Here is a 27,628-nt window from a genome sequence, read left to right on the forward strand (position 1 = left end):
CAATTCACAACTCAGAAGGTCTAATATCTCTATTCATGCATGGTCAAGGTCTCCAAAATATGGTGGAGGTCAGAATCTTGAGCATGTTATCTGCTTCTCACTGTTGGACTACCATTGAAACCAGCTGCTAAGCACTGATGTGCTAAGAGGGACCAGGTACACTTTCCATCCATCCTATCAACTTTACCCAGATGACTGACATACAAGTGGCAAATTCATGTGGTACTAAACCTACAGAAGAGATGAGTTCATTTAATTTAATATATTCATTGTTTGTTAGCATTTCAAGGTGTGCTTAACATATAAATTTATTTATATTCTTAAATTTGAAAAACTTTTATTTCTTTGGAACTTTTGTTATGAACCACACGTAATAAGCAACAATGAACCAGACAATGTTTAATTTTAAAACACTAATCTTATTTCTAACTCAAACTATAGTCTTAACTTTTAAACTATCCTTAACACTAGCTCTATCCCCAGCTATGCACTGTGTGCGTGTGCGCGCCTGTGTCTGTGATACCCAGACCATCACAGACCAGGCCAAAATCGAGGAAATAAATTCAAAGTTCACTCTTTTAAAATCAGTGTTGAAACGTAGGCCTTTGACATTTGATGCCCAAATTAATACTGATGGGAAGACTGGAATTGTGGCCCGTCAGCAGTGTGGTGGGGGGGCCGGGGGGGTAGCGGGGGCTGTCAGAGGGCTGAGATATGGGCCGCTCTCTGTGGCTCAAAATGTGGCAGAGCAATGGCCGTCTTTTCTACCCATAATCTTCCACTCAGCTGGAACTGTTCTGGGAACAACAGAGCAGTTCCAGCTGCGTGGGGGATTATGGGTAGGGAAGACGGCCATTGCTCTGCCATCTATTTATGACAGGTGGCGCTACAGCACCAGTCGCCCCACCTCCATCAGCTCCGGAGAGCGCTATGAGGCGCCTCTGGATATGAATGTGACACTGGAGCAGCCTTTTAAAGCTGCTGTCTGAAAGGAAAATTTTAAGATTTCGATCCATTCTTGTAGCCAGGCGGAGGCATGACATGAAATAGTCTAAAGAGACTTCACAATGGACCGGCTATTTCTCCAACACGTTTGTGTATGATATGCTCAATCCCAGCATCTGCATTGTTTTCCTGCTTAACTTTACTACATCAAACCTGCCAAGATGCTATGTAGGATCTTCAAAGGTGGGAAAATTCACAGCTATGAGCAAAAAAGCTCAGAATAGATTAGATATTTTGTTTTCTGTTTTTGTGGTGGATTTTTAATTATTTATTAGCTATTTTAAATTTAATAACATTTAATTTATGATTATATTTCTTATAGTTTTTGAATGTTTTTAAATGCCACGTATATTTAGAAGCACTTTAAATGTTTGACAGAGATGTGTGAATGGGTTTTCTTTTGAGTTGTTCAAAGATTTCTCACAGCCCCCTCATATTAAGGCTTGTTTTAGCCCCCACAAACAATCAAAACTGCAATGCTTTGCAGCTCCAGACCTCTCCTGGCTAGCAACTCCAGCCTTTTAGTTCTGAACCAGCTAAATATGAATCAAATGAATGGTGTAGGCAGATGGCAGGCTCCATTCTTCTAAAGGCAAAGCATTACTTGAGTTGAAAATTCTGTTTTGAGAGACATTAAACAGTTGGTCATATCAATTTAACATTCACATAGACAATTTGTCAACGTTTACAATTCTTATCCATTATGAAGGAATCTAATCTTTGAGACAAAAATCCCTTCATGCAATGAAAATTTGAATGCTTCCAATAGATAAGTAACTGCAATGAAGAACCATTTTGACAACTAAAGAGAGAACAATTTTGATATTGATTGTATTCTTGATAAGATAAAAGATACATAACCAATGTTTTGGGCTTGAGCCCTTCATCAGGTATGGAAAAATGTCAGCAGGCAGCTGAAAAAAATGTGGGGGGGGGGGGTGTGGGAAAGAGATGGGTAGATGGAGGAGGACGGACCCAAAGACAGGAGATAATAGGTGGATTAGGGAAGGAGGGCACAGCAGCAAACAGTGGGAGGAGGGACAGCTCTGTGAATGGAGAGCGAAGGGAAAGGCGACAAAGGGAAAAGGGAAGGGAGGGAGCATGGAGAGTAGGTTAGCAGAAACCGAATGCACACTTACTTGACTACATTCATTTCCAATAGATTTATTTTCCAGTCACCAGCAAGAGTTCCAGATCTTATAAATACTTTATCTCGAGATGGATTTAATTTAAAATCATCTGACAATATTGCATAGAAGTGAATTAAAACATTCTCTTCAGGTTTCGAGTTACTGCAGATATAAAACAACATTTTATTAAAAACAAGAATGCACTTGAGAAGTCTGAAAATATTTGATGCTTTGTTTTAGATGCTATGCAACTTTATATAACATATTTTAAAAATACAAGGAATGCAAGTCATATTCAGCGTGAAAACATAAAACAAAATTAAAAGACTGAAGATGCTGGAAATATTAAATAAAAACAGGACAAGTTGTAAATACCCAAAAGTTTTTTTGATCAAAATAGCCATCAGTTTCTCTTCCTGCAAAAATGACCTGACCTGCCAAGTATTTGCAGCATTTTCTGTTTGAATTATATAACAAAAATCAATTCTTTGAACACAAATGGTCACAATTCTTACAGGCATTTGAAGTGGCAGCAGGCATGATCAACATCTTTCGGAATGTAGAAAGTTGGAATAGTCATTGTTTCAAACGAGTTGTGCAAGAGAACAATGGCAGTTCCACAAGAAGTTAGCTTAAGGGGAAACATTAGGCCATTTCATGTCAGGCCTCCACCTTGAGACCGGCTACAGAGTGGATGGAACAATGGGAACTTACCTTTCAGACAGCAGCCCTAAAAGGCTGCTCCAGCGTCCCATTCAAGTCCAGAGGCGCCTCGTAGCGCCCTCCGGAACCGACGGAGGTGGGGCAACTGATGCCGTAGCGCCAGCCGTCATAAATACGCGGCAGAGCAATGGCCGTCTTCCCTACCCATAATTCCCCCACGCAGTTGAATCCGTTCTATGGTCCTGAGAACAGTTCCAGCTGCGTGGGGGATTATGGGTAGGGAAGACAGCCATTGTTCTGCCATGTTTTGAGCCAAAGAAAACGGCCCGGTGGGCTATTTGAAATGGCCTAATGACTGCTTCCAACTTTCTACAGCAAATAAAAAGAAGAAAAAAAGAACTTGAAATGAAAGCAGCCATATACTGAATTTAACAAGATAGGCTGTTATTTACCACAAATTAATAAAATTTCATTCAAAAAACCTATCCATATTTGTTTATTTAACAATATTTCTTTAAAATAATTATGGATAGAAACCAAATAATCTAAACAAAGGGTAAATTCTGTCTAATTTAATGATATGATCGAAGACAATCATAATTAAACCCATATTTAACAAGTTAATCTAAAAAATAAAAAGAAACAAAAAACCTAAAACTTAAACTAATCTATCCCCTCCCACTAATCAAGGTTACCTTGTAGAAAAGGATGTAAAGATACAGATCAAACTAGAGAGAGCATCCAAACTTCTTAAATTTTCCAGTCATGATAGTTCTATCTTTTCAAATTGAAACTTTCTATCTATAACGTTGTATCTAATTTTCTCCAAGCTTAAATAGAACATTACGTCATGTAACCACTGTATATGAGTAGGTGAAAAGTCATCTTTCCATTTCATTAAAATTGCTCGTCTGGCTATCAAACTAACGGACTTTCCTCAAATCTCAAATTCAAATATACTTGATTTTTTTTTCATTTACAGTTGGTTCTCGGTGGATTATTATCATGTATTCATAATGACTTATTAGATTTAAGATCAGCCTCAATGGCTGGGATTAAGAATGATTGGGAACGTGATCTGAATATTACATTTTCAGATGAAGATTGATTAATGATTCCTCATTTTATGCAAGGCATTTTTCATTATAATTTAAGGTGGCACATAGAATACACATTTCCAAACTCAAATGATCTCATTTTTATGCAAATGTTGATCCATTATGTGAGAAGTGTTAAATTTTTGAAGCTTCATTGATTCATATGTTTTGGGAGTGTCCCAATTTAGAAAGATTTGGAAAAACATTTTTCAAATTTTATCAATGATTGTTAAGATCAAAATAGAATCATGCCCTTTAATTGCCTTGTTTGGTTTTTCTAATTAATCGAATATACTCAATTGCTACTGAAATATTTTGTTTGAGACAAATTGTCATTGGCCCATTTCCAATGTCTAGTTGTTTGTCTGCTTGTTTTGCACCGAGGATTGGAGAATACTGTTTCATCAGGTTGTACTTGTGCAATCAGATGAGAATAAACTTGACTTAACTAATCATAATGAGTCAGGGTGACATTAAGAAATTCAACGGGGTAATGCTCACCTAAATCAAAGTTCAGGATAAACAACATTATGGAAGGAAAGCTCATTTATCTATAGCCCAACAAATTTATCAAATGAATTCCTTACAAAAAATAGTCAACTACCTATAAACACAGTACATTTCTCCCACCTGAATCTCGAAGGAACTTCTTTTGAATGTTTTTTCTGTTGTTTTTTTTTCTTCCGACTTAATGTCTTTTTATCTTCATTCGTACTTGTGTTATTGTTTGTTGAAGTTGTCGATTCTTCAGTGCTTTCCTGGTTTGGCCTTTCTGATGTATTATCAGTGCTTTTCTTTTCCATAGTCTTTGAATCATGTTGTTGAATGAGATTCTTTTCGTTATCAGTTTTTGAAGATTGACCCTAGAGGGCACCAAAGACAGGATAATTAACATGAAAATTGCTGCATTTGTTTGACGTCTTCGATCTTAAGCATTTTTATTGGGATCTGTGTTAAACCAGAAAGTCTGCAAACATTGTCATTGGGATGTGTGATCTTCTGTTTGGGCCTCGAGTTCTCTTGTATTTCGTTACAAGTATCCCCATACCTGGCAATAACATTTTAGTCATAGCCGACCAAAATAAAACTCTGCCTCATACGAACCATTTCTTCAGGTTGCATTTTGCCTTCCTCATTTCAAAATTTATAAAGCAGCAGGAAGTCATCGCATTTCCGAGCACAACTGATTAAGTCTATGGTAACGCACAATTTTACAGGAGAAAACATTGGCTTCGCGAGGGGGGTTGCTGATCAAAGACCACCATACACAGGAATCACAGAAATGGTCATGCGACATTAATGATACTGTTTGATATTGTGGTAATCTTTGTGACACTTAATACAAGTTCCTTTTAATGGACTGTTAACTGAATATGAAACTCAGAATTGAAGATAAGTTATTAGTCTACCAAAGAATTAGACCGATGGGAAGGAATTATATGCAGGTACACAAATTGGCAGGAAGTTGTAACTTGTACCCAACAAGGATGTGTGTTGAAACCGTAACAATATTATCATATTTATAAGAAGGTAAGAGGCTGGGATAGAAAGACAACTAGCCAGGTTTATCAATGAGACAAAGAGAGCGGTCTTGGGGGGGAATGTTGAATTACTTTTTTTTAAAATCAGCTTAGAATAGACAAAAAAACATGTGGGCAAAGGAGAGATCTAAAACAAGGAAAGACTGAGGAAAAGGCACAAGTGGAAGTGAGGGATCAAACATGAGCAGGGAGAGGTGTGAAATGGTGAGGAGATGCATGCCCTCACAAGATCTCACAGGTAGTGAGGAAGATCCATTAATGAAGTCACAGTTCAAAAAGCAATGAATCACAAAGGCCAGGTGGCTACTGGTAAACCGGAGCAGATTGGGGGGGGCGGGGGGGGGGTGGGGGGTGGGGTTTCAAAGTATGGAATTTACATTATAGCAGTGTTTGGAAGGGAATATGCACCAAACGAACACAAAACTTGAGAAGACTGTACTACAGGCTTTAATCAGTTGAACATCAGGTTTCTGTGGTTCCATGTGCCTGACTGATTTAGGAAGGGGCCAGCTCAAGCCTTTATTTGGGCTGGTGATTGACAGCCGGCATGGTGGGGCCAGCCTCCTACGTTGCCTAGCTATACAGCCCCCTATGCAGTAGGCTGATAGGAATGTGGCTACGGAAGTTGTTGCATCACCATAGGGAATTCTGTCGTGTAGTTAGTATCGCACGAATCAATGGCAGGGTGGACTCAATGAGAGTGAAAGTAAGACAGATTCTAAATGCCCTGAGATGAATGCAGAAAATCATTTGTAAAGCTCACTGAATTGCTCTTACACCACCGCCCCATCCAAAAAGTTCCAGAAGAAGATTCACTACTGTGAGATCATACAGCACCAAATTGAAGCAGCGCCTTTCCTGCTGTCATCAGACTCCTGAATGAACCCCAAAATAGTGAAATTACACTGCCTTTGCTCCTTACCAATTCTTCAACTCTGTTCTTATATACAGACAGTCCCTTGGTTAAATGCAAGTTCCATTACCTAGTTCTATCTTTAACCCAAATTTATCTTTAAGTCAGAACCAGTACATTCGGACCTTATTTAGCAACAAGTCACTTCCCAATACATTAAAATGTTTTAAACAGTACATTATAATACAGGTAATAACACTTTTAATTGCACTTTAGGGCCGAGCAGCAGCACACGCTGCATCTTCTTCTCTTCCCCCCCCCCCCCCCCTTCCACCTGGCCACTCATTCCCTCGCCCACCTGTTGCTTTGCCCAGGCCACGTGACATTGCCTAACAGAGGATGCGCTTCACCAGCCACCTGATGATCACCAGGACAGCGAGCCAATGGGAAGCGAGCTCCACTCGAACCAGAAGTAGACGCCATTCTCCTTCCAGCCAGCTTGTTGGTTCATAACGACAAGTTGTTCATAAATTGGACGTTTTCAAACCAGGGACTGCCTGCATTGTGCCTTACTCATTACACTATGTATACTGGTCTGCTCACAAAACGCTGAGTGCAATGTTTTAAGTATATTTTGGAGAGTTTACACATTTCTTTCATTGTGAGGTAGTTGCTACTGGTCAACTGGAATCTGCTGAGAAAATTCTAAAATCATTCTGCAGACCAGAAGTCATTGCTTTCTATTCCTGTCTGTGGTGATTGGCTAATGCTGATTGACATCACATCAGTGGGATCAGCTTTTATAAACCAGAAAGAGGACTTATGGATCCACGTCACTATGGAGTTGGACATAATTCACAGCTGCCAAATAAACTGCCACGGGCAGTGAGAATGCTGAACGACCAAAGGAGTTACTCACACTAACCATCCGTGACTCTCACATTCGCGAAACAATATTTTTTTTACTTGTAGAGATGAAATACTTGTCCTGCATTTGGTATTGTTTGTCTGTATGGGTGTTAAGTCTGACTGGTTTTTTTTTTTGCATATTTTCCACCAAAAACAGGAGACTGCTGTTTCATTAGGTTGTACCTGTGCAATCAGATGATAATCAACTTCACTTGACTTGAACTAGTTTATTATTTATATGATTAAAATGATCCTCAGGATGGTTGAAGGAAAAGGATGTATAGTAGATAAGGTGAAGCGTCAAAGATGAATCAGAGCATACCTCAGCAGGAATTTCAGTTCCGAAAAGAGAAAAGATGAAAGAAAAAGCTTTCTTATAATCTGTGCACTACTGAGACATCCAATTAACTGAAAGCTTTACACATTGTAGAACATTGTTCCTTTCAATATTGGTCTATCAAGTTTCTTCCAATAATTGCAGTTACTGTTAGTGAATCAAACTCTCATCTTTTTATAAATTAGTATTTTCATAAAAACAATTTATTTTATAAACATGGTGTTATGACCTTGGTACCTTAGTCTGTGGAATGCCCTTTTTCTTTAAATCCTCCTGATTGTGAGTATTTTCTTCATTAGTTGCTGTTGCACCATTAGTTTTTCCTTCCTTTGCAGATTCATTACCACTCTTTTGTTTTTCTGGGGTTAAAATCCCATCTCCTGTTGAGTCAGCTGTTTTGCTGTGGCATTGGTGGAGCACAGAATTCACTGCAATAGCTTTGGCACTGTGCTCTACAGTACGATCTTCAGATAACACCAAGCCTTGATTTGACTCATCCTTAACGCTGCTGTTACTTTTTGGGTCTTGATCCTCCTGTGCTAATGTGGGAAGATGTCCATCACCAACAGTACCTTGTAGATCAGTAGTATCATTGGTGATTTCTGGAAGATAATCGGCCCCATCAGTTTCTTTATCAACGTCACCAACTTGCCCTGTTGCGGTATCCGTTTGCTCACCTTCTAAATGGAACTGCTTTGGTTGAATAGTCTCTTTACATGTATCAGAACTGCTCTGGTTCTGTTTTTCCTGTTTTTTAAAAACAATATTAATAGAGTCAGATCATATGAATGAAAGCAATCAGATTCATAATCTGGATTTCAAAAAGCCATCCCTTTCTGTCACTTTGCTTTAAAATTAAAATTCTCTCATATTCTTGATTAGAAAACGGTACAAATAAAACTTTGGCAAATGGTATACATGCAATCGTATCCAGTGTAGATTAGACACCAACATTGTACAAGAATAATAGATGAAGATATTGGAAACATTTTCAACTCAACTCCAATTTAATGTTTTACTATATTATAAAGCTTGAAGAATTAACCCACCCTTTTTCTAAAGGAAGTTGGGTAATATATTGTTGAATTCTGAATTCAACATTTATTCTCTCTAATTTGCTTCAAGATAAATAGATCGAAAATATTTTTTTTAATCCATACAAGTTATCCAAATTTTAAATTCATACTTCTTTTTAAATTCAATTTTTTAAAGATCTGGGAATTACTGCATATATGAGCACACACTGCCCATTCCTAATTGCCTTTAAACAGAACAGCTACAGTAAACATTGCTATTATGTTAATTATCAATCTTATTTACTCCCATGATCAAGATCTAACTGAAGAATTAAAGCTGTTTAGTCGAGAGATGGGTAGAATTAAACTGGGGCAAATATGAAATCTTTGGTCATAAAAAGGCAAAATAAGTATTTGTCTACAGAGCATGGTGCTCAATAAACCCAAAAGCAAAAGCCAGAAAATCCAGGACTCAAGGTTTTTTTTAAAAAAGGCACATTGAAACTATTCAGTCTTTGCTGACCAATGTCAGGTGAATTCAAATTGGAGAATATAATGAATTTTACAACCATTCATTTTACACAGCTTATTGAAGAAAATGTGAGAAGTTGTATTACAATGCAAACCTCACCAGCATATCAGATATTTTATTAAATCATTTCAAAGGCTCTATGAAAGTACATTTCTGTAGACAATCAAACTTGCTCAAATAGGCCTTACATCCCTGAACAATCGAGCGGAGACATGCTATTCAACATTAGGGTTCATGACTCACACAGTAAAATCGCCGATATCTGGCACCTTCAGGGAAAGCTGGATGCTGGATAAGTATATTTGTAGGTTGCTTGAGATTGTGTGTTGTGCGATTGATGAACTAACTATGAAGGGGCACCAATTTTAAACTTCTGTATTTTTAACCTAATGTAATAGTCGATACCATGTAATAGCCCCCTTTTTTTGGCCTGAAAAAGTGGTCCAAAAATTCAGCAATCACACAAGACCAAAGGCTATTTATTTTCAGTAATTTTTTTGCCGGTTGCTTAAGGTTGGTGGTTTCTTGAATTTTAGATTTGGGAATAATTGTATTTTAATCATATAATTCACAGTGTTTAGGTCATGGAACTTGATAGTTAAAAATTGATTTTTTTTTTTACAGTCTCAAAGCTGGCACAGCTGCCCATATTTTCCTTGTTAGAACTTGGAAGCTACTGCACATGTGTTCATATTCTTTATCTATTTTATTGTGATATATTATTCTGGTTATTTGAGGGGCTAATTGACTTAATCAAGGATTCTTATTTTCAATTTTGTCCATTTAGTTTATTTTGGGGGGTTCTTTTCAAGTTAAGATTTATACAAGTTTGTATTAATTTTATTTTATAAAGATAAATATTATCAACTATTTTGATTAATAATTTATTAATACCACTAGTGATATAGTGTATATATTTTATGAAACAACTGTGGGAAAATTTGCTTGTGTGGTTAGGTTTGCTTTACACGACTGTGGGAAAACGCGGGGAGCATTGAAACAAAGCATATGCACTTTGGATTATCAAGTGTTTATAAGTATGTGTTTATATTGTTTATCCTTAATGAAACATTGTATTTTTTACTTTGGGTCAACATTTTTTAATAGAATAAAAATTTGTTTGAGGGGAATTATTAATTTATTTCTTAATATTAGGAGCTATATATTAGGAGCATTATAGCAGAGGGGTTACAATGTTTTTTTGATCAGCTTTCCTTTTGTTTAGGCAATCTTCAGAGCTGGGAGATTTGGGAGGGGGGGTTTAACAAGTTTACAAGGTTGTTTCAATTTAATGGTCTGTAGCTTTTCTCTGTCAGTGTGGTTTCAGGATGGAGGCTATTGGAGGGATGACAGATTCAGCTGTACTATTTTTACAATATTAATTAAGATTTTGATTAGCTCAATTTGACTTATTTTGTGGAACATTATAGGGATGAATGGTCAAGTTAAAAGTTCTAGGGCATTTGCCCACGTTAGACACTTGAAGGCTGATATTGTCTTTCTTCAAGAACCCATATCAGGAATTCTGATAAGGATAAACTTATGACAAAATGGAAAGAACAGCATTTACATTCTTGTTCAAATGCTAAGATTAGTGGAGTATCCATTTTAATTAACCAAAATATTCAATTTGTTCTTCATAACAATCTATTGGATAGACAAGGCTGTTATATTATTCTTACTGGCAAATTACATAGCAAAAGAGTTGTTTTTGCTAATGTATATGCCACAAATACGGATGAACCAGAAATTTTTTGAAAGATTTTTTTCAGCCCAATCTGATTTACATCATTGTTCATTGATATTGGGGAGGGACTTTAATTGTTGGCTATTCTAGATCGTTCTTCTTCTAAATCTGATGTTCAAAGTACATCTGCAGCAATAATTCATTTCTTTTTAACAAATTATTGTATCTCAGTTGTTTGTCATTTTTTAAACTCCGAACAGTAGAGAATACTCTTTTTTTCAAATGTGCGCCATTCCTATTCCTATTAGCTCAGTTTGACTTATTTTGTGGAACATTATAGGGATGAATGGTCAAGTTAAGAGTTCTAGGGCATTTGCCCATGTTAGACACTTGAAGGCTGATATTGTCTTTCTTCAAGAAATCTCGGATAGATTTTTTTGAATAGATAATCAATTGATTTAATTGACCAAATCACATGAATAACAAGGTATAATTATATCTGGCTATGCTCCTGTTAGTCTATATTTGAATTTTCATGATACTCCTTTCACCGGGAAATATTGGCAATTTAACTCGACCTTACTTTCAGACAAGGACTTTTTGAATTTTATGGAGGAGCAAATTCAGTTCTTCTTTACTACAAATTCTTCTCTAAAAATTTCTAACTTGATTTTCTGGGACACTATGAAAGCATATCTTAGAGGGCAAATTATTTCTTATATGGCTAATGTGAAGAGGAAATCTAATAAGGAAAAATTAGATTTGGTCGATCAGATCAAACAAATTGATTTACTGTATGCACAAGATAAATATCCTGATTTGTATAAAAGAGTTGAACTTAAAACTAAATTTGATCTTCTTTCTACTTATTCAATTGAAGAGCAATTCTTGAGGAGTCGGAGTCAGTTTTACATTCACAGGAAAAAAGGCTGGTAAACCTAATTGAAAGGAATGGTTGCTAAGAGACAAATTAATAAGATTTGGATGGAAGATGGTACGGATACTACTGATCATTTTAAAATAAATGATACTTTTAGAGCATTCTATTCTTGATTGTATACTTTTCAATCCAATACTGATAATATTTCAATGTTGGATTTTCTGGAACACCTTAATTTGCCTACTCCTTCTCACAATAAATGTATGAGTTTGGAGGTAACGATCTCTCAAGAGGAAATACTGTTTGCAATTTCTTCTCCACAATATAGAAATCTCTGAGACCTGATGGTTACCCCATTGAATTTTATAAATCCTTTTCCAAATTGCTAGTGCCCCAATTAAGTTCTGTACTTAATGACTCATTTAAACAAGGGAATTTTCCCTCATCTTTTAACAAAGCTTATATTTCTCTTATTTTTAAAAAGGGGAAAAATCCAATTGAATGTGCTTCTTATAGACCTATCTCTTTATTTAATGTAGCCTATGAAGATTTTATCTAAAAATATTGGCACACAGACTGGAAAATATTTTACCATTAATCATTTTGAAAGATCAAAATGGTTTCATTAAAAACAATTATTCTTATTTAAATATACCCTGTTTGTTGAATACTATATATTTACCTCCCACTCCTAGCCCTAAATGTGCTCTTTCTTTGGATGCAGAGAAAGCTTTTGATTGGGTGGAATGGGGTTATTTATTTGCAACTAGAAAAAATTAATTTGGGGCTAGCTTTATTAAATGGATTAAATTATTACATTTATGTCCAACTGCCTCAATTCTTATTAATTTACAAAAGTCAAAACTTTTCCATCTTCAGATGAGTATCCTTTAAGTCATTACTTTTTGACTTGGTATTGGAACCTTTAATGATTTTTCTTTGTAAAAGTAGAGATCTTAATGGATTTTTAGGAATGGTACTGAACATAAGGTTTCCTTATATGTAGACTATCTTTTGCTTTTTGTTCATTTACCAAATACACTGGCTTTACTTTCCCATATTAGTCAGTTTTCCAGGTTTGTTGAATCTGCATACGAGTGAACTTTTACCTTTAAATGGTTTTACATCAAATTATTCTAATTTTCCTTTTAAGATTGTGCAAAATCAACTTACTTATCTCAGTATTACAATTACTAAGAGCTATAAACATGTTTTTAATGAAAAATTTTCCACTTTATTTAATCGTTAAATTATCATTATCAAAATAGTTGCCTTTATCACTTTAAATGGTTGGTTGTATTCATTCTACTAAAATAAACACTTTACCTAAATTTTTGTACCTTTTTTTCCCCAATCATACCAATTTTCATCCCTAAATCTTTTTTTTAAATTCACTCAACTCAATTATATCTTCCTACATATGGCAGGGAAAATGCCCTCACTTAAATAAAGTTAATCTTCAAAAAGCTAAAAGGAATAGCGGATTGGCATTTCCCAATTTTAGATTATTGGGCGATCATTATTCGCAAGTTAATTCTTTTGATACATTTTGATAATTTGGTTGACTGCCCTTCATGGGTAAAAATTGAATTAAATTTCACAAAGAATACTTCTTTGTTGGCAATTTTAGGGTCTTTTCTGTCTTCATCTTTATACAAGTTAACTGATAATCCAATATTTAAACATAGTTTGAGAATAAGGGCACAATTTAGAAGGTTTTTTAGATTTCAGAATTTTTCCCTTGCTAGTCCTATTTTTTTTTTACCATCATTGCAGAATACAGCTTTTAAGGATCGGCACAGATTGGGCATTAAATGTTTTAAAGACATTTTTATTCAAAATAAGTTTGCTTCTTTTGAACAATTGGTGGTTAAATTTAACTTACAAGACACGATCCCTGATTTTCCGCAAATTCCCAAGGCAAATATTCTTGATTTACTTTTTGAGTTACAACTTTCTCATAGAGGTTCAATAGCTTTTATTTATAACAATTTTATTGATTTAAGAATGGCCTCATTAGTTAAGATCAAGAGAGACTGGGAACCACTCTGATGAGCTTCAGGATTCCATTTGTAATTTGATTATTATGACCTCTCTTTGTGTATGATATTGCTTATTGCAATTTAAAGTGGTGCATAGAGTACATGGGTCTAAAGTTAAATTATCTAATTTTTGCTCTGATATGAACCCTCTATCCGACAAATGTAAAATTACTGAGGGTTCTTTGATTCACATGTTTTGGACTTGCCCTAGTTTAGAAAAATTTTGTAAAAATATTTTTCAAACATTAATGGTGATTCTTAAGGCTAAATTTGAACTTTATCCTTTAATTGCTCTTTTTGGATCATTTCAAGATGATGACTTGAACTTGAAATTGAATTATATCTTTTACTTCATGGATAGTCAGATGTGCAATTTTGATTAAATGGAAAGATAACACTCCACCTACACATACAAAATTATTAAAGGATATTGTGTCTTGTTTAAGTTTAGAAAAAATTAGATATGCCATTAAAATACTAATTTCATAAAGAAATGGGGCCCTTTTATGGATCATTAACATAGAGTTTTAAGGTTCTCATACCCTTCGATGCTGTGATATCTCCAGGTTGATGTCACTTGATAGTCACACGTTAAGTGATTTTTGTTTCCAACCTTGTATAGTGGAAGGGGTTTTAATTATAGGTTTTTTTCTTTTTCTTACAATTTACATTCTTTACATAATTGTACTGTTTAATTTCTGTATTATTGTAAATCTCAATAAAAACCTTTAAAAAAAAACAAATTCTATGTAATATTGCACTATCTTTAATACATGATAATAACTTGAATCCTGATCTTGAATCTTGAGTACCTCTACTGTACTTTATTTTACTATGGCAATTCTTTCTCTTTTTCAAAGTAACTAACTACTTTTGAAAGGTATGAATGAAATTGACTTCTTTATTCAGTTAGGTGATACATTTATAAATAAGAAATCTTAAAGCTTTTCCCAACTTAAAAAAGCTGGCATGGATCCATTATAAACTCTGTAGCAGCTTAGCATCAGTAGGCTTTAAACTGCACCTTAAAGAAGAAAAGCAGTTTTAGAAAGTGATTTCCAGATCTTAAGAGAAGTGTTTCTCAACCAGGGTTCCCTGGAACCCTAGGGTTCCGCAAGAGGTCGCCAGGGGTTCCGCGAGGAACAGTGATAAATAGGCTAATGCATTTTTGAGTAATTTTTGTTTCATTTTACTATACATGGACGGAATATTGTTGGAAAATCCTTGGTTATTATAATAAAGGCTCCAACCTCACATTATTTAAAATGAAAACCTCAGTGTGAGGTCTCATAAGTGAGCAGTATGATTTTTTTTTGCATTGCCAATAAATTTGACAAAAAAAGGGGTAATTTTTTTCCTTAAACAAGTTATCCGAAAAAAATATATAATGTTTACCACTTGAACTGCGATAAAAATATAAAAGAGATAGATATTAATAATGGTATATAATATTTTTCATGCAGGGATTACCTTAGACATGAAAACTATTTCAAGGGTTAAAAAGGTTGAGAAACGCTGCCTTGGAGCCTTGGTAGCTTTTGATATACACATTCTTATCAACAGTGGATTAATTAAAAATCAGGAATGCACAAGGCCGGAATCAGAGGAACGAGGAGAGCACAAAAGGACACAACTGCTGAAAGTCACAGAAACTAATACATGAAGAGATTTGAAAACAAGAAAGACAGATTTACAGCAATAAAAGTATATAAAATTATTAGAGACACATATAGGATAAATAGGAAGAGTCTTTTTCCTCCATGAAGGGTAGATCAAACAAAGATACGGGTTTAAGTTGACATGAGGGACATTTTAAAGCAGATGATTGAGGCATGATTTTTTTTTAAAACAAAAAGAGTGGTAGGTAGAAACATAAAAACATAGAAGATAGGAGCAGGAGTAGGTCATTCGACCCTTCGAGCCTGCTCCGCCATTCAACGAGATCATGGCTGATCTTAAAGTTCAGTACCCCGTCCCCGCCTTCTCTCCGTAACTTTTAATACCCTTATACTGTCCCGCATCGGACTGGTCAGCCACAAACGAGCCTGCAGCTGACGTGGACTTTTTACCCCCTCCATAAATCTTCGTCCGCGAAGCCAAGCCAAAGAAAGAAGACTGAAGAAATAGATCCAATTCCCTCTTAAATATATTTAATGAACCTGCCTCTACTGCCCTCTGTGGCAATGAATTCCACAGATTTACCACCCTCTGGGTAAAGAAATTCCTCCTCATCTCGGTCCTAAATGGTTTGCTTATTATCCTCAAACCATGGCCCCGGGTTCAGGACTCCCCCACCATTGGAAACATCCCATCTGCATCCACTCTGTCCAGTCCTGCCAGAATTTTATATGTCTCTATGAGATCCCCTCTCAATCTTCTAAACTCCAGCGAGTACAATCCCAATTTGCGCAATCTTTCCTCATAAGTCATTCCTGCCATTCCAGGTATCAGCCTGGTGAATCGCCTCTGCACTCCATCCATTGCAAGAACATCCTTCCTTAGATAAGGTGACCAAAACTGCACACAATACTCCAGGTGGGGTCTCACCAAGGCCCTGTACAGCTGCAGTAAAGTATCCTTGTTCCTATACTCAAACCCTCTTGATATGAAGGCCAACATACCATTTGCCTTTTTAACCACCTGCTGTACCTGCATGCTCGCCTTCAGAGACTGGTGTACAAGTACCCCTAGGTCTCTCTGCACTTCCCCATCTCTTAATCTATTGCCATTCAAATAGTAATCTGCCCTCCAGTTTGTATTACCAAAGTGGATAACCTCACTTTATCCACATTGTAGTGCATTTGCCATGTATCTGCCTAGTCCCTCAATTTATCCAAATCACACTGGAGCTTCCTGACCCCCTCTTCCATGCACACAACCGCTCCTAGCTTAGTGTCATCTGCAAATTTGGAGATATTACATCCGACCCCCTCATCCAGATCATTAATGTAAATTGTGAACAGCTGGGGTCCCAGTACAGATCCCTGTGGCATCCCACTGGTCACCGCCTGCCACTCAGAAAACGAGCCATTTATCCCAACTCTCTGTCTTCTACCTGCCAGCCAGTTCTCAATCCACATCAATACTTTGCCCCCAATCCCATGAGCCTTGATTTTGGAAGCTAGTTGTTTATGTGGGACCTTACCGAAGGCCTTTTGGAAGTCCAGGTACACCACATCCACTGGCTCTCCTCCATCTATTTTACCTGTCACCATCTCAAAGAATTCCAATAGATTTGTCAAGCATGATTTACCTTTTGTAAATCCATGTTGATTCTATCCGATCCCTTCTCTGCTAGTCATATGCTCCGCTATTACATCCTTAATAATGGATTCCATCATTTTGCCCACTACTGATGTAAGGCTCACCGGCCTATAATTCCCCGCTTTTTCTCTACCCCCCCTTTTTAAATAGTGGGATAACATTAGCTACCCTCCAATCCATGGGTACTGATCCTGACTCTATCGAGTTCTGTAAAATAATTCTTAAAGCATCTGCTACCTGAATGGCCACTTCCTTAAGTACCCTAGGATGTAGATTATCAGGCCCTTGGGATTTATCTGCATTCAATCCCATCAATTTCCCCAAGACCATGTCTTTAGAGATACTGATTTCTTTCAGTTCCTCCCTTGCATTAGTCTCTGTTTCCCAACATGCTTGGGAGGTTATTTGTATCCTCTCTTGTAAAAACAGAACTAAAGTAAGAATTTAATTGGTTTGCCATTTCCTTATTCCCCATTATATATTCCCCTGATTCCGACTGCAAAGGACCTACTCTGGATTTCATCAATCTTTTTCTCTTGACATATTTATAAAAGCTTTTGCAGGTCGGTTTTTAAATTTGCCGCAAGCTTACTTTCGTAATTTATTTTTGCTCTCTTGATTAATCCCTTTGTCCTCCTTTGGTGCATCTTGAACTGCTCCCAGTCTTCGGTTGTGGTACTTTTTTTGGCCAATTGATATGCTCTCTCTTTGGACCTAATGCTGTCTCTAATTTCCCTTGTTATCCACGGTTGAGTCACCTTTTTTCGTTTATTTTTATGACAAACCGGTATAAACGATTTTTGCAATTTCTCCATTAGATCTGTGAATGCTTTCCATTGTCTATCCACAGTCAACTCCTCCATAAACACCACCCAATCAATCTTACTCAACTCCCGTCTCATACCATCATAATTCCCTTTATTTAAATTCAGGACAGTCTCGGTTTTAATTTCTTCACTCTCCATGTCGAGTGAGAATTCGATCATATTGTGATCGCTCCTACCCAAAGGGCCTCGCACAACAAGATTGCTGATTAGCCCCTTATCATTGCATAATACCCAATCTAAAATGGCCTGCTCCCGAGTTGGTTCTTCGACATATTGGTCTAGATAACCGTCCCGTAAACATTCAAGGAATTCCTCCTCCTCTGTATTTTTACCAATTTGACTAGTCCAATCTATATGCAAATTAAAGTCTCCCATGATGACAGCTGTTCCTTTATTGCACGCTTTTCTAATTTCTCTTTTAATGCCTTCCCTCACCTCTACACTACTATTTGGAGGCCTATATATCACCCCCACTAATGTTTTCCGCCCCTTGCTATTCCTCAGTTCTACCCATATAGATTCCGCATCTTCCGAGTTGATATCCTTTCTGTCAATCGTGTCAGTCCCTTCTCTCACCATCAATACTACCCCACCCCCTTTTCTTTCTTGTCGATCCCTCCTAAATATCATATACCCCGGGATGTTAAGTTCCCAGGCTTGCCCACCCTGCAGCCATGTTTCTGTAATCCCAATCAAATCATATTTGTTTATCTCAATTTCCACAGCTCATTCATCTACCTTGTTCTGAATGCTTCTTGCATTAAGATATAAAGCCTTCAGATTTGCTTTTTTCACCCTCCTTGCTCTTTCTGATTTTTTACTTTTGCTGCCTAACCTAACTTTTCCTGTTTTATCTTTTCTGTCCTTTGCCCTATCATACAGGTTCCCACCCCCCTGCCAAATTAGTTTAAACCGCACCCAACGGCTGTACCAAACCTAGCTGCCAATATATTGACCCATTTTGGGTTTAGGTGTAACCCATCCTTCTTGTAGAGGTCATGCCTTCCCCAAAAGAGATCCCAATGATCCAAGAAGCCAAAACCCTGTCCTTTACACCAGCCCCTCAGCCACACATTCATTTTTCTTAACCTTCCATTTTTGTCCTCAGTGCACTTGGCACAGGTAGCATACCAGAGATCACCACCCTGGCTGTCCTATTTCTTAGTTTCTGTCCTAGCTCTCTGTAATCCTTTTTCAGTACTTCCTCCTTCTTTTTATCTATGTCATTGGTACCCACATGTACCAAGACATCAGGCTGTTCGCCTTCCCCTTTTAGAATACCCTGGACCTGATTTGAAATATCCTGCACCCTTGCACCAGGGAGGCAGCACACCATGCAGGCATACCTATCTGGCTCACAGAATCTCCTGTCTGTATTTCTGACATTGGAGTCTCCAATGACCACTGCATTCCTTTTTACCTTTTGGTCTACCATGCCAGGCTCAGTACCAGCGACCTGGTCATTGCTGCCAGCTTCTGTCAGGTCATCTCCCTCAACAGCATCCAACAAAATATACCTGTTACTGAGAGGGATATTCACAGGTGCGCTCTCCATTTTCCTGGTATTTTTCTTCCCTCCCCTGACACATCTGGTCTTGGGGTAACTATGTCCCTGAAAGTTGAATCTATCAACTCCTCACTCTCCCTTACCAGCCGTAGGCCCTCAAGTTGCAGCTCCAGTTCCCCAACTTGGTCCTTAAGGAACTGCATCTCGGTGCCAGGTGCCAGGAAGATGCTGCCAGGGAAGGCAGTAGAAGCAGATATAACTGTAACACTTTAGAGGCATCCAGACGGACAATGAACAGACCAGGTGCAGGCACATTCAAGATTCCTTCACATTGCAATATAACATGAAACTGCCTTCCATCTGCCCACAAGGCAAAGAGTCACCATTAGTGCCGCCTGCAGCCTTACAGTAGAAGAGAAGCAGCAGCAAGAGAGAAACAGAGAGATAGGATGAGTTTAGATTGCCATCATGGTCAGAATATCATGGTGGGCTCAAGGGCCTATTCTTGTGTTGTACATTTCTGCATTCTATATAGACATATATTGATCATCGAGCACGTGGTGAATAGGGAATAGAATTTGAGTTTTAATAGATGCAGCAGAATTTTAGATGAACTCAAGTTTATGGAGATGGAAGATAGGATCCTGGTCAGCAGTGAAGTTCAGTTAACAAAGTCAAGGATGCATTTTTAGCAGCAAAAAAAAAAAACCATGATGAAGTCTGTCACCTCGCGGAAGGAGAGATTGGGGATAAATAAGATAGAAATAGGAGAATAAGGAAAATGTTGGATGTTGCAGGAATGTTGTCTTATAAAGAGTTGAAAATAAGAAAACAGAAATGGAAAAGGAGGAAAGGTAATGATGGAAAAACGGAAAGAGAAGATAAACAAAATATAAAATGGCTACGCTGAACTATATGACTTTAAATATTAATGGAATACATAACCAAATTAAAAGGAAGAAACTACTAAATTTAAATGAATAAATGTATTCCATTAGAAAAAATAACATATTGGTTAAGAAATAATATTGAAATATTCGAACAAGTATGGGAGCCTTACATTAAATACAATAGCGAAAACCTACCGGGGACAAACATTACCTAAGTTGATGGAAGGAGAAGGAAAGAAAAGAATGGACTCTGTAGAATTTCTGGTGTATTTTTGTTGAATGACAACATTGTCTGACTGGCTTAATGCAACCTAGATTGTATACCTAAAATGGATGAGAGGGGGGGGTGGGGGGTGGCTTGGGAGGAGGGGGGGGGGGGGGGAGAAAAAGTCACTGTATATGTGTGAAAAAGAAATAGTGTATATCATGGCTAATGTGATTTATGGTGTGAAAAATAAAAAATTAAAAATTAAAAAAAGTCTGTCACCTCGCAAAAAAATTCTCATCTCTCCGAATTCTTACATCAATCATCTTAAATCTGCATGCTCGACGAGCAGCTTCCTAATCTATGAAGTAGACAGAATTTTAAACCTTCCATTTATTTTTTTCCTGATCTGTGGACAATGATGCTCTTTGTGTACCCATAAATTAAACTCCTCCTTTGTGGCGTCATATTAATGATTCAAGCCTCTTGCAGTGATTCCTGAAATCAGGGAAGTCGAAGGACACCACCTCTTGAAACTTTACAATTGGAAATTATCTTAATTTAGGAATACTGCAGAAATTGTGACACTAACTTACTCAGCCATCTTACCTTCCGCTGAGAATTTGAAGTTTCATTTTCACTGTTGGCTGACATGTCTGGGTTTTGGTCACAATGTATTTTACAAGCATTTCCTGTTCCCTGGAATGATTCTGCATTTTCAGTGGCTGGCTGAATGGCAGACGACAGCATCAGATTTACATCCTCTGATGTTGATAAATTTGGAGTTTCTTGCTTTCCACCTTTCTGGGCCATTCCTTCAAATAAATAATTAAAAACAGTGAAGAAAATCCAAGGCAAGAAATAAAATAACATTTGAGTTAAAACTTGGAAGTGTGCCTAATATTTGAAGACAGTTACCTCATAAGGTAAAATACACACAAAGTACATCACAAATGACACTAACTTCACAGTTTCATACCAAAAAAACCTAAAAAATGTCAATTGTTATTCCAAAAGGTGAATGTGGAAGAAATTGAATTACTGTTGGACTCTGTTTCTGCAGGGAATGATTAATCAATAGGGGTCTTCCAAGAACAAACAAGTCCAAACAAACTGCTAGATAACAGAATGCTCTCTAATCACCAGCCTTTGTGTGTTCCCATCATCATGTTAAACACACCTTTCTGTAAAAGTTGTCTCAGTAATTTTGTGATCATGTCAAATATGAGAAAAGACCTTGCCTATAAAAGACCGACTTCTGTAACATTAGGAACTCGTGCAGACACCGGTCCTCTGTGGGACGCTCCCTCAATAAAGCGGAGGCTTGAATCTTACCACAAGTGTTAGTTATTTAATTAACTACGTCGAGAAGAATTTTCTTGGCAGTGAATTCAAAATTCATGTCCTTCTCCACCCCCCCCAACACTGGACTTTAAAAACATACATTTGTTGCAGTAGGATAGAAGGTTGAGATCTTGGGGAAGGAGGGATGGTAAGTGCAGTGCTCAACGCAATGCTGTTACAGCTCCAGCGATTGGAACTGGAGTTTTAATCCTGTGCTGTCCATACGGAATTTGTACATTCTCCCACGTCTGTGTGGGTTTCCTTCCAGAGGTTGTAGGCCAATTAAGTGTAATTGGGCAGCATGGGTCAAAAAGACCTGTTAGCACGCTATATCTAAAATTAAATTTAATTTTGGTTAGAGCAGTAGTCCAAAGCTGGATTGAAATTTCTCTTCTCACATTTTCAAGTATTCTTTTCAGTTAGATAATTTAGGGTTACTCTCACTGTATGTTGGTACAAATCTTTACTAAGTTTTTTTTTAATTTGAAGCCCTTTACTTTTACTAAGTAAACTAATTGTGAATGCCACAGTTTGCATCTCGTAAGCTTTCACACTTTGATCATATGTAATTCTATTTATCCACTTCTCTGATGGTCTTATCTGGTAAATATTCAGAGGTCATCAAATGGAAGACTTTAAAGAAATATGAAGAATTTTGAAGTGTGTTACAATGTGGGCCACGGAGACTTCCCAACCCAGAGGTAGGGGAGGTGCTAAGGGGACCTTGGGAGTGGTCGTGAGCAATCTGACACTGAGGTTGATGAGGTCACCTGGCCGTCTCTCGCCCCTTTCAGTCCCAGGACATCTGAGGTGGGGTGGGAATTATTTGTTGACCTGATGCATGTGTCACACTCAATACAAGCAGCTTGGTGCTCAGCACTCACAATTCCTATCAGACCTCCACACAAAACAGATTTAGACTGATTCAGAAGTGTGTGTTTTCTGTCTTCTTACTGCTTGTTGTTCTTCACTCAGACTCCTGTTTTTAGATAAGATGCATGATAGTTTTCTTCTCTTAAACTGGATAGAGTTTTTTTTACAAACATTTTAATCCAAGATTTACCCTGGACAGGATTATGTGACAAGGATACTTGGCTATTGCAAGCAAATGAGTAACCTTTAACGTTCAAGGAAATATCCTTACAATATAGAAATAAATTAAAACATAAACATAAACCCTCTTTTCAATCTTCTTCAGCATGATGCTGAACCAAGCCATGAAAGACCCCAACAATGAAGACGCTGTTTACATCCGGTATCGCACAGATGGCAGTCTCTTCAATCTGAGGCGCCTGCAAGCTCACACCAAGACACAAGAGAAACTTGTCCGTGAACTACTCTTTGCAGACGATGCCGCTTTAGTTGCCCATTCAGAGCCAGCTCTTCAGCGCTTGACGTCCTGCTTTGCGGAAACTGCCAAAATGTTTGGCCTGGAAGTCAGCCTGAAGAAAACTGAGGTCCTCCATCAGCCAGCTCCCCACCATGACTACCAGCCCCCCCACATCTCCATCGGGCACACAAAACTCAAAACGGTCAACCAGTTTACCTATCTCGGCTGCACCATTTCATCAGATGCAAGGATCGACAATGAGATAGACAACAGACTCGCCAAGGCAAATAGCGCCTTTGGAAGACTACACAAAAGAGTCTGGAAAAACAACCAACTGAAAAACCTCACAAAGATAAGTGTATACAGAGCCGTTGTCATACCCACACTCCTGTTCGGCTCCGAATCATGGGTCCTCTACCGGCATCACCTATGGCTCCTAGAACGCTTCCACCAGCGTTGTCTCCGCTCCATCCTCAACATCCATTGGAGCGCTTACATCCCTAACGTCGAAGTACTCGAGATGGCAGAGGTCGACAGCATCGAGTCCACGCTGCTGAAGATCCAGCTGCGCTGGATGGGTCACGTCTCCAGAATGGAGGACCATCGCCTTCCCAAGATCGTGTTATATGGCGAGCTCTCCACTGGCCACCGTGACAGAGGTGCACCAAAGAAAAGGTACAAGGACTGCCTAAAGAAATCTCTTGGTGCCTGCCACATTGACCACCGCCAGTGGGCTGATAACGCCTCAAACCGTGCATCTTGGCGCCTCACAGTTTGGCGGGCAGCAACCTCCTTTGAAGAAGACCGCAGAGCCCACCTCACTGACAAAAGGCAAAGGAGGAAAAACCCAACACCCAACCCCAACCAACCAATTTTCCCCTGCAACCGCTGCAATCGTGTCTGCCTGTCCCGCATCGGACTTGTCAGCCACAAACGAGCCTGCAGCTGACGTGGACTTTTTTACCCCCTCCATAAATCTTCGTCCGCGAAGCCAAGCCAAAGAAAGAAAACATAAACTAACAGTCCATGTATTTTTGTATGGCAATTATTCGTAAGAAGAACCCTTCATAAATTGCAATAAAATTTGTATTCCCTCATGTTATTAAATGTGATAAAATTAGATGAACATGTTTCTTACAGAAAAAAACCCCACAAATGCCGGAGAAACTCAGCAGGTCAAACAGTGCCTTTATGTACCAAGGTTTCGGGTTTGAGCCCTTCATCAAGGTGTGGGGGAACATTAGAGATGTCTGAACAAAAGGAGGACGGGGAGGTGGTGAGGGTGGATGATGATAGGTGGAGGGGGGGAGGAGTCTAGACTAGGTGGAGAGAGAAAGGAAGTAGGAACTGGAATAACTAAAGGTGGGGAGTCGAAGGGGGAAAAGGCAAGCTGATTAGTGGAATGCAGTGAACTCAATGGTCATGCTCTGGGGTTGGAGAGTGCCTAGACAAAAGATGAGGTGTTGTTCCTCCAATCTGTGGGTGGTCAGGGTGGGGTAGTGTGAAAGGCCATGGACAGACATGAGGGCTTGAGAGTGTGGCTCAGAACTGGCTATAGGGAGGTCGCCTTTGATTTGAAAATATTGCTCAGACATTGCCACTAGTGGGCATGGCATGTTAGGCCAAAGGCCAGGTAGGCCTTAGACCGAAAAAGGTTGACAACCACTACATTAGACGTACAGAAGATTTTGCTGATATTCAAGTACTGCAGAGAATTGACAACTCTGATCAAATCCTTCTCCAAAATACAGTGTAGTCATCCCTGTGTGATGGCAATGGAGATGGCCGGTATTAAATTTATACTTCTTATCTGTATCTACCATGTACAGGGTCATGGAAGCGAGGGAATTTAGTAAAGAGAACAGTTAGGTATTGGGGGGGCGTGGCAAGATGGCGTAAGGATCAGACGTGCCTTCCAGTCCTCTCCTGACTCTATCTTATTCTTTTGTCTAGAAATGCCCGTTAAAATTCTTTAAAAGTTTAGATAACTTCAGTGCTGTTAATTTAACTTCTGATGGTACAATTGGTGAAAAAGAGCAAAAAAAAAACGACAACAGATCATCAAGAAACTACATTTTCCAAAAGTTCAAGTTTTGGAGCCTACCTGTAGAAAAGACACCGGGACTCAGCGTGAAATGGATCCCAGGAGAGAGGTACAGTGTTCGGATGCAGAGCTCTATGTTACATCGGTAGAACTCCCTAAAGAGGGCGCCAAACAGCCTTTAGAACAAAGAGTTACTCAGGTTCGCACATGCGCAGTAGCATCTGACGGCAATGTTATGAATAAACCGTTTGTAGTATCATCAGCTGAAGTATTACCAGCTGAAACTCCGGCTGGGAAAAGGCATTTGTCAACTGTAGTGGTGGCGCTGCAAACTGCACCTATACAACTTGATGTACTGGGAGAACTTAATACATTATGGACTGGGGAAAACCCCGGCCAGCGTGCTCCAGTCACTGCTGGAGAGGCTGTGGCTGGGGTTTCCACACGCAGTCATACTACAAGGAAGGCAACCAGAATGAAGGAAGGAACAGAAGATCCTTTGGTTATGCAGAAGAAGCAGGAATCTGTTGAGCCAAAATCTCTTCCAATTGAAAAGATTCTTGTGAATCTTGAATCTAAATTATCTTATACAATGCAGGGATTATTCAAGATTATGACGGTACTAGGTTTAATACCCTGGTGAAAATACTTTCTCAACAGATGGCTGAGTTTGGAGCTTTTAAGCTTGAAGTGAGAGATAAATTTAATTCGTGTGAAGAAGATATAGACGAAATACGGGATCAAGTTCTTGATGTGACCAAAATGGTTGAAGACTTACAAACTCAAAATAAAAATTTGGTGAAAAAGATTGATTATTTGGAAAACCAATCCAGACGGAACAATATAAAGATTATTGGTTTGTCGGAAGGTATGCAGGGACCAGACCCAAGAAATTTTTTTACTGAATGGATTCCGCAGGTGCTGGGTCAAGAACATTTCCCGAAAGGTATAATACTGGAACGTGCTCACAGAGCCTTGCGTAGAAGACCTATTTCAGATCAAAGTCCAAGACCTGTTTTGGTTCGTTGCTTGAATTATTATGACAGAGAAATAATTTTACGAGTGGCTATTAGAAATGCACAACAGAGAAAATCACCCTTGATGATTCAAAATAATCGATTTTTCTTCTATGCGGATTTGAGTCAAGAGGTTATGTTCCAACGACGGGAATTCAACCCTGCTAAAGAGTTGTTGTGGAAGAAAGGTTATAAGGCAACCTTTAGATATCCAGCTGTTTTGAAGGTTTTTCAAGATGGTTACCAATCAAAGTTCTTTGATTCTCCAAAGGAAGCTATAGCATTTGCTCAAGAGCTGCCAATCACTCAGTTTCAACAGAGATATAGTAGGCCGCGATGGAAGAAATGAGCCGTGCTCCAAGAAGGAATGGTCGTAATGGTGACTCGGCATTTTTTTCTAATGCTTTTTTTTTAAAAAAAAGGGATATTAAATAATGATGATGTTAGTTTATGATGAAGTGAGAGTTGGGGGAGAGAACTGGATAGGCACTATTTTCTGAGTCATCTGCTACGTGTGAGTTATCTCACACCCATTTTTTTTGGGAGTTACCGCATTGCGCGGTTTAGACGGGAGGGGGTATTTTTAACCTCCTACCCGTTTTTTTTCTTTTTTTTGTATTATTAGATAAAAGAGTGAAGGGGTTTTTTTTTGTTTAAATAATTTTAAAAAAAATTTTTTTCCTTTTTTTTCTTTCTTTTTTTTCTTTTTTTTGATCATATTAAGAGAGGGTAAGGGGGTAAGAGTTCGGTTTTTGTTTTCTAACTGTTGTAAGACAAGTCGAAATTTAAATTTGCTTCTCTTAATGTTCAGGGTTTGAATAATCCTATAAAGCGTAAGAAAGTACTTGCTTATTTAAAAAAATTTAAAGTAGATGTGGCCTTTTTACAGGAAACTCATTTGACAGATAAAGAACATTTGAAACTTAAGCGGGACTGGGTTGGACAAGTCTTCTATTCTTCATTTAATTCAAAGGCAAAAGGAGTTGCGGTTTTGGTACATAAGAATTTACCGTTTCAATTGCAAGACGAGGAGAAAAATGGAGGAAGACGACTTAAGTTGAATTGTATGATCTCTAACGAAGCCTGGACTTTGATTGATGTTTATGCTCCAAATGTTGAAGACACTGCTTTTATTACAGAAATATCTTTATTATTGGGACAAACTAATTCCAATGTGATGTTTGGGGGGGGATTTAAATATGGTATTAGAACCGTTATTGGATAAGTATCCAAAGGTAATTAAGAAATCTAAGATGGCGATACATATGGCTAATATGATGAAAGATTTGAATTTAGTTGATATTTGGCGTAGATTTAATCCTACACAGAAAGACTTTTCTTTTTATTCTTCTCGACATAATTCTTTTTCAAGACTTGATCATTTTTTAATTTCGGCACCTTTACAGGATAAGGTTATATCTGTGGATTATACGGCAAGGTTAGTCTCGGACCATTCATTGTTATTACTGGAATATCAAAGTTCTCAAGTTACACAACATACTTTAAGAT

At 38.0% G+C, this 27,628-nt stretch overlaps 1 protein-coding gene across 7 annotated transcripts in view; it reads right to left on the reverse strand.

The window, feature by feature from the left end:
• The window catches only part of rnf213a (ring finger protein 213a), a 187,295-nt gene that overhangs the window by 150,563 nt on the left and 9,104 nt on the right, over positions 1-27,628 (reverse strand). For 4 of the 7 annotated variants that reach the window (XM_069929967.1, XM_069929963.1, XM_069929968.1 and 1 more), the window contains exons 2-6: positions 25,164-25,258; positions 20,995-21,200; positions 7,773-8,282; positions 4,526-4,758; positions 2,145-2,297 (exon numbers count right to left, since the gene is read on the reverse strand). In XM_069929967.1, coding sequence (XP_069786068.1) covers positions 2,145-2,297; positions 4,526-4,758; positions 7,773-8,282; positions 20,995-21,198 — 1,100 coding nt within the window. In that variant the 5' untranslated portion in view covers positions 21,199-21,200; positions 25,164-25,258. Of the gene's footprint in view, positions 1-2,144; positions 2,298-4,525; positions 4,759-7,772; positions 8,283-20,994; positions 21,201-25,163; positions 25,280-27,628 lie in introns of all 7 variants that reach the window. The other 3 variants (XM_069929966.1, XM_069929965.1, XM_069929964.1) reach the window with 3 other exon arrangements.

This window comes from Narcine bancroftii, chromosome 3 (genome assembly GCF_036971445.1).
Source record: "Narcine bancroftii isolate sNarBan1 chromosome 3, sNarBan1.hap1, whole genome shotgun sequence".
Taxonomy (NCBI): Eukaryota; Metazoa; Chordata; class Chondrichthyes; order Torpediniformes; family Narcinidae; genus Narcine; species Narcine bancroftii.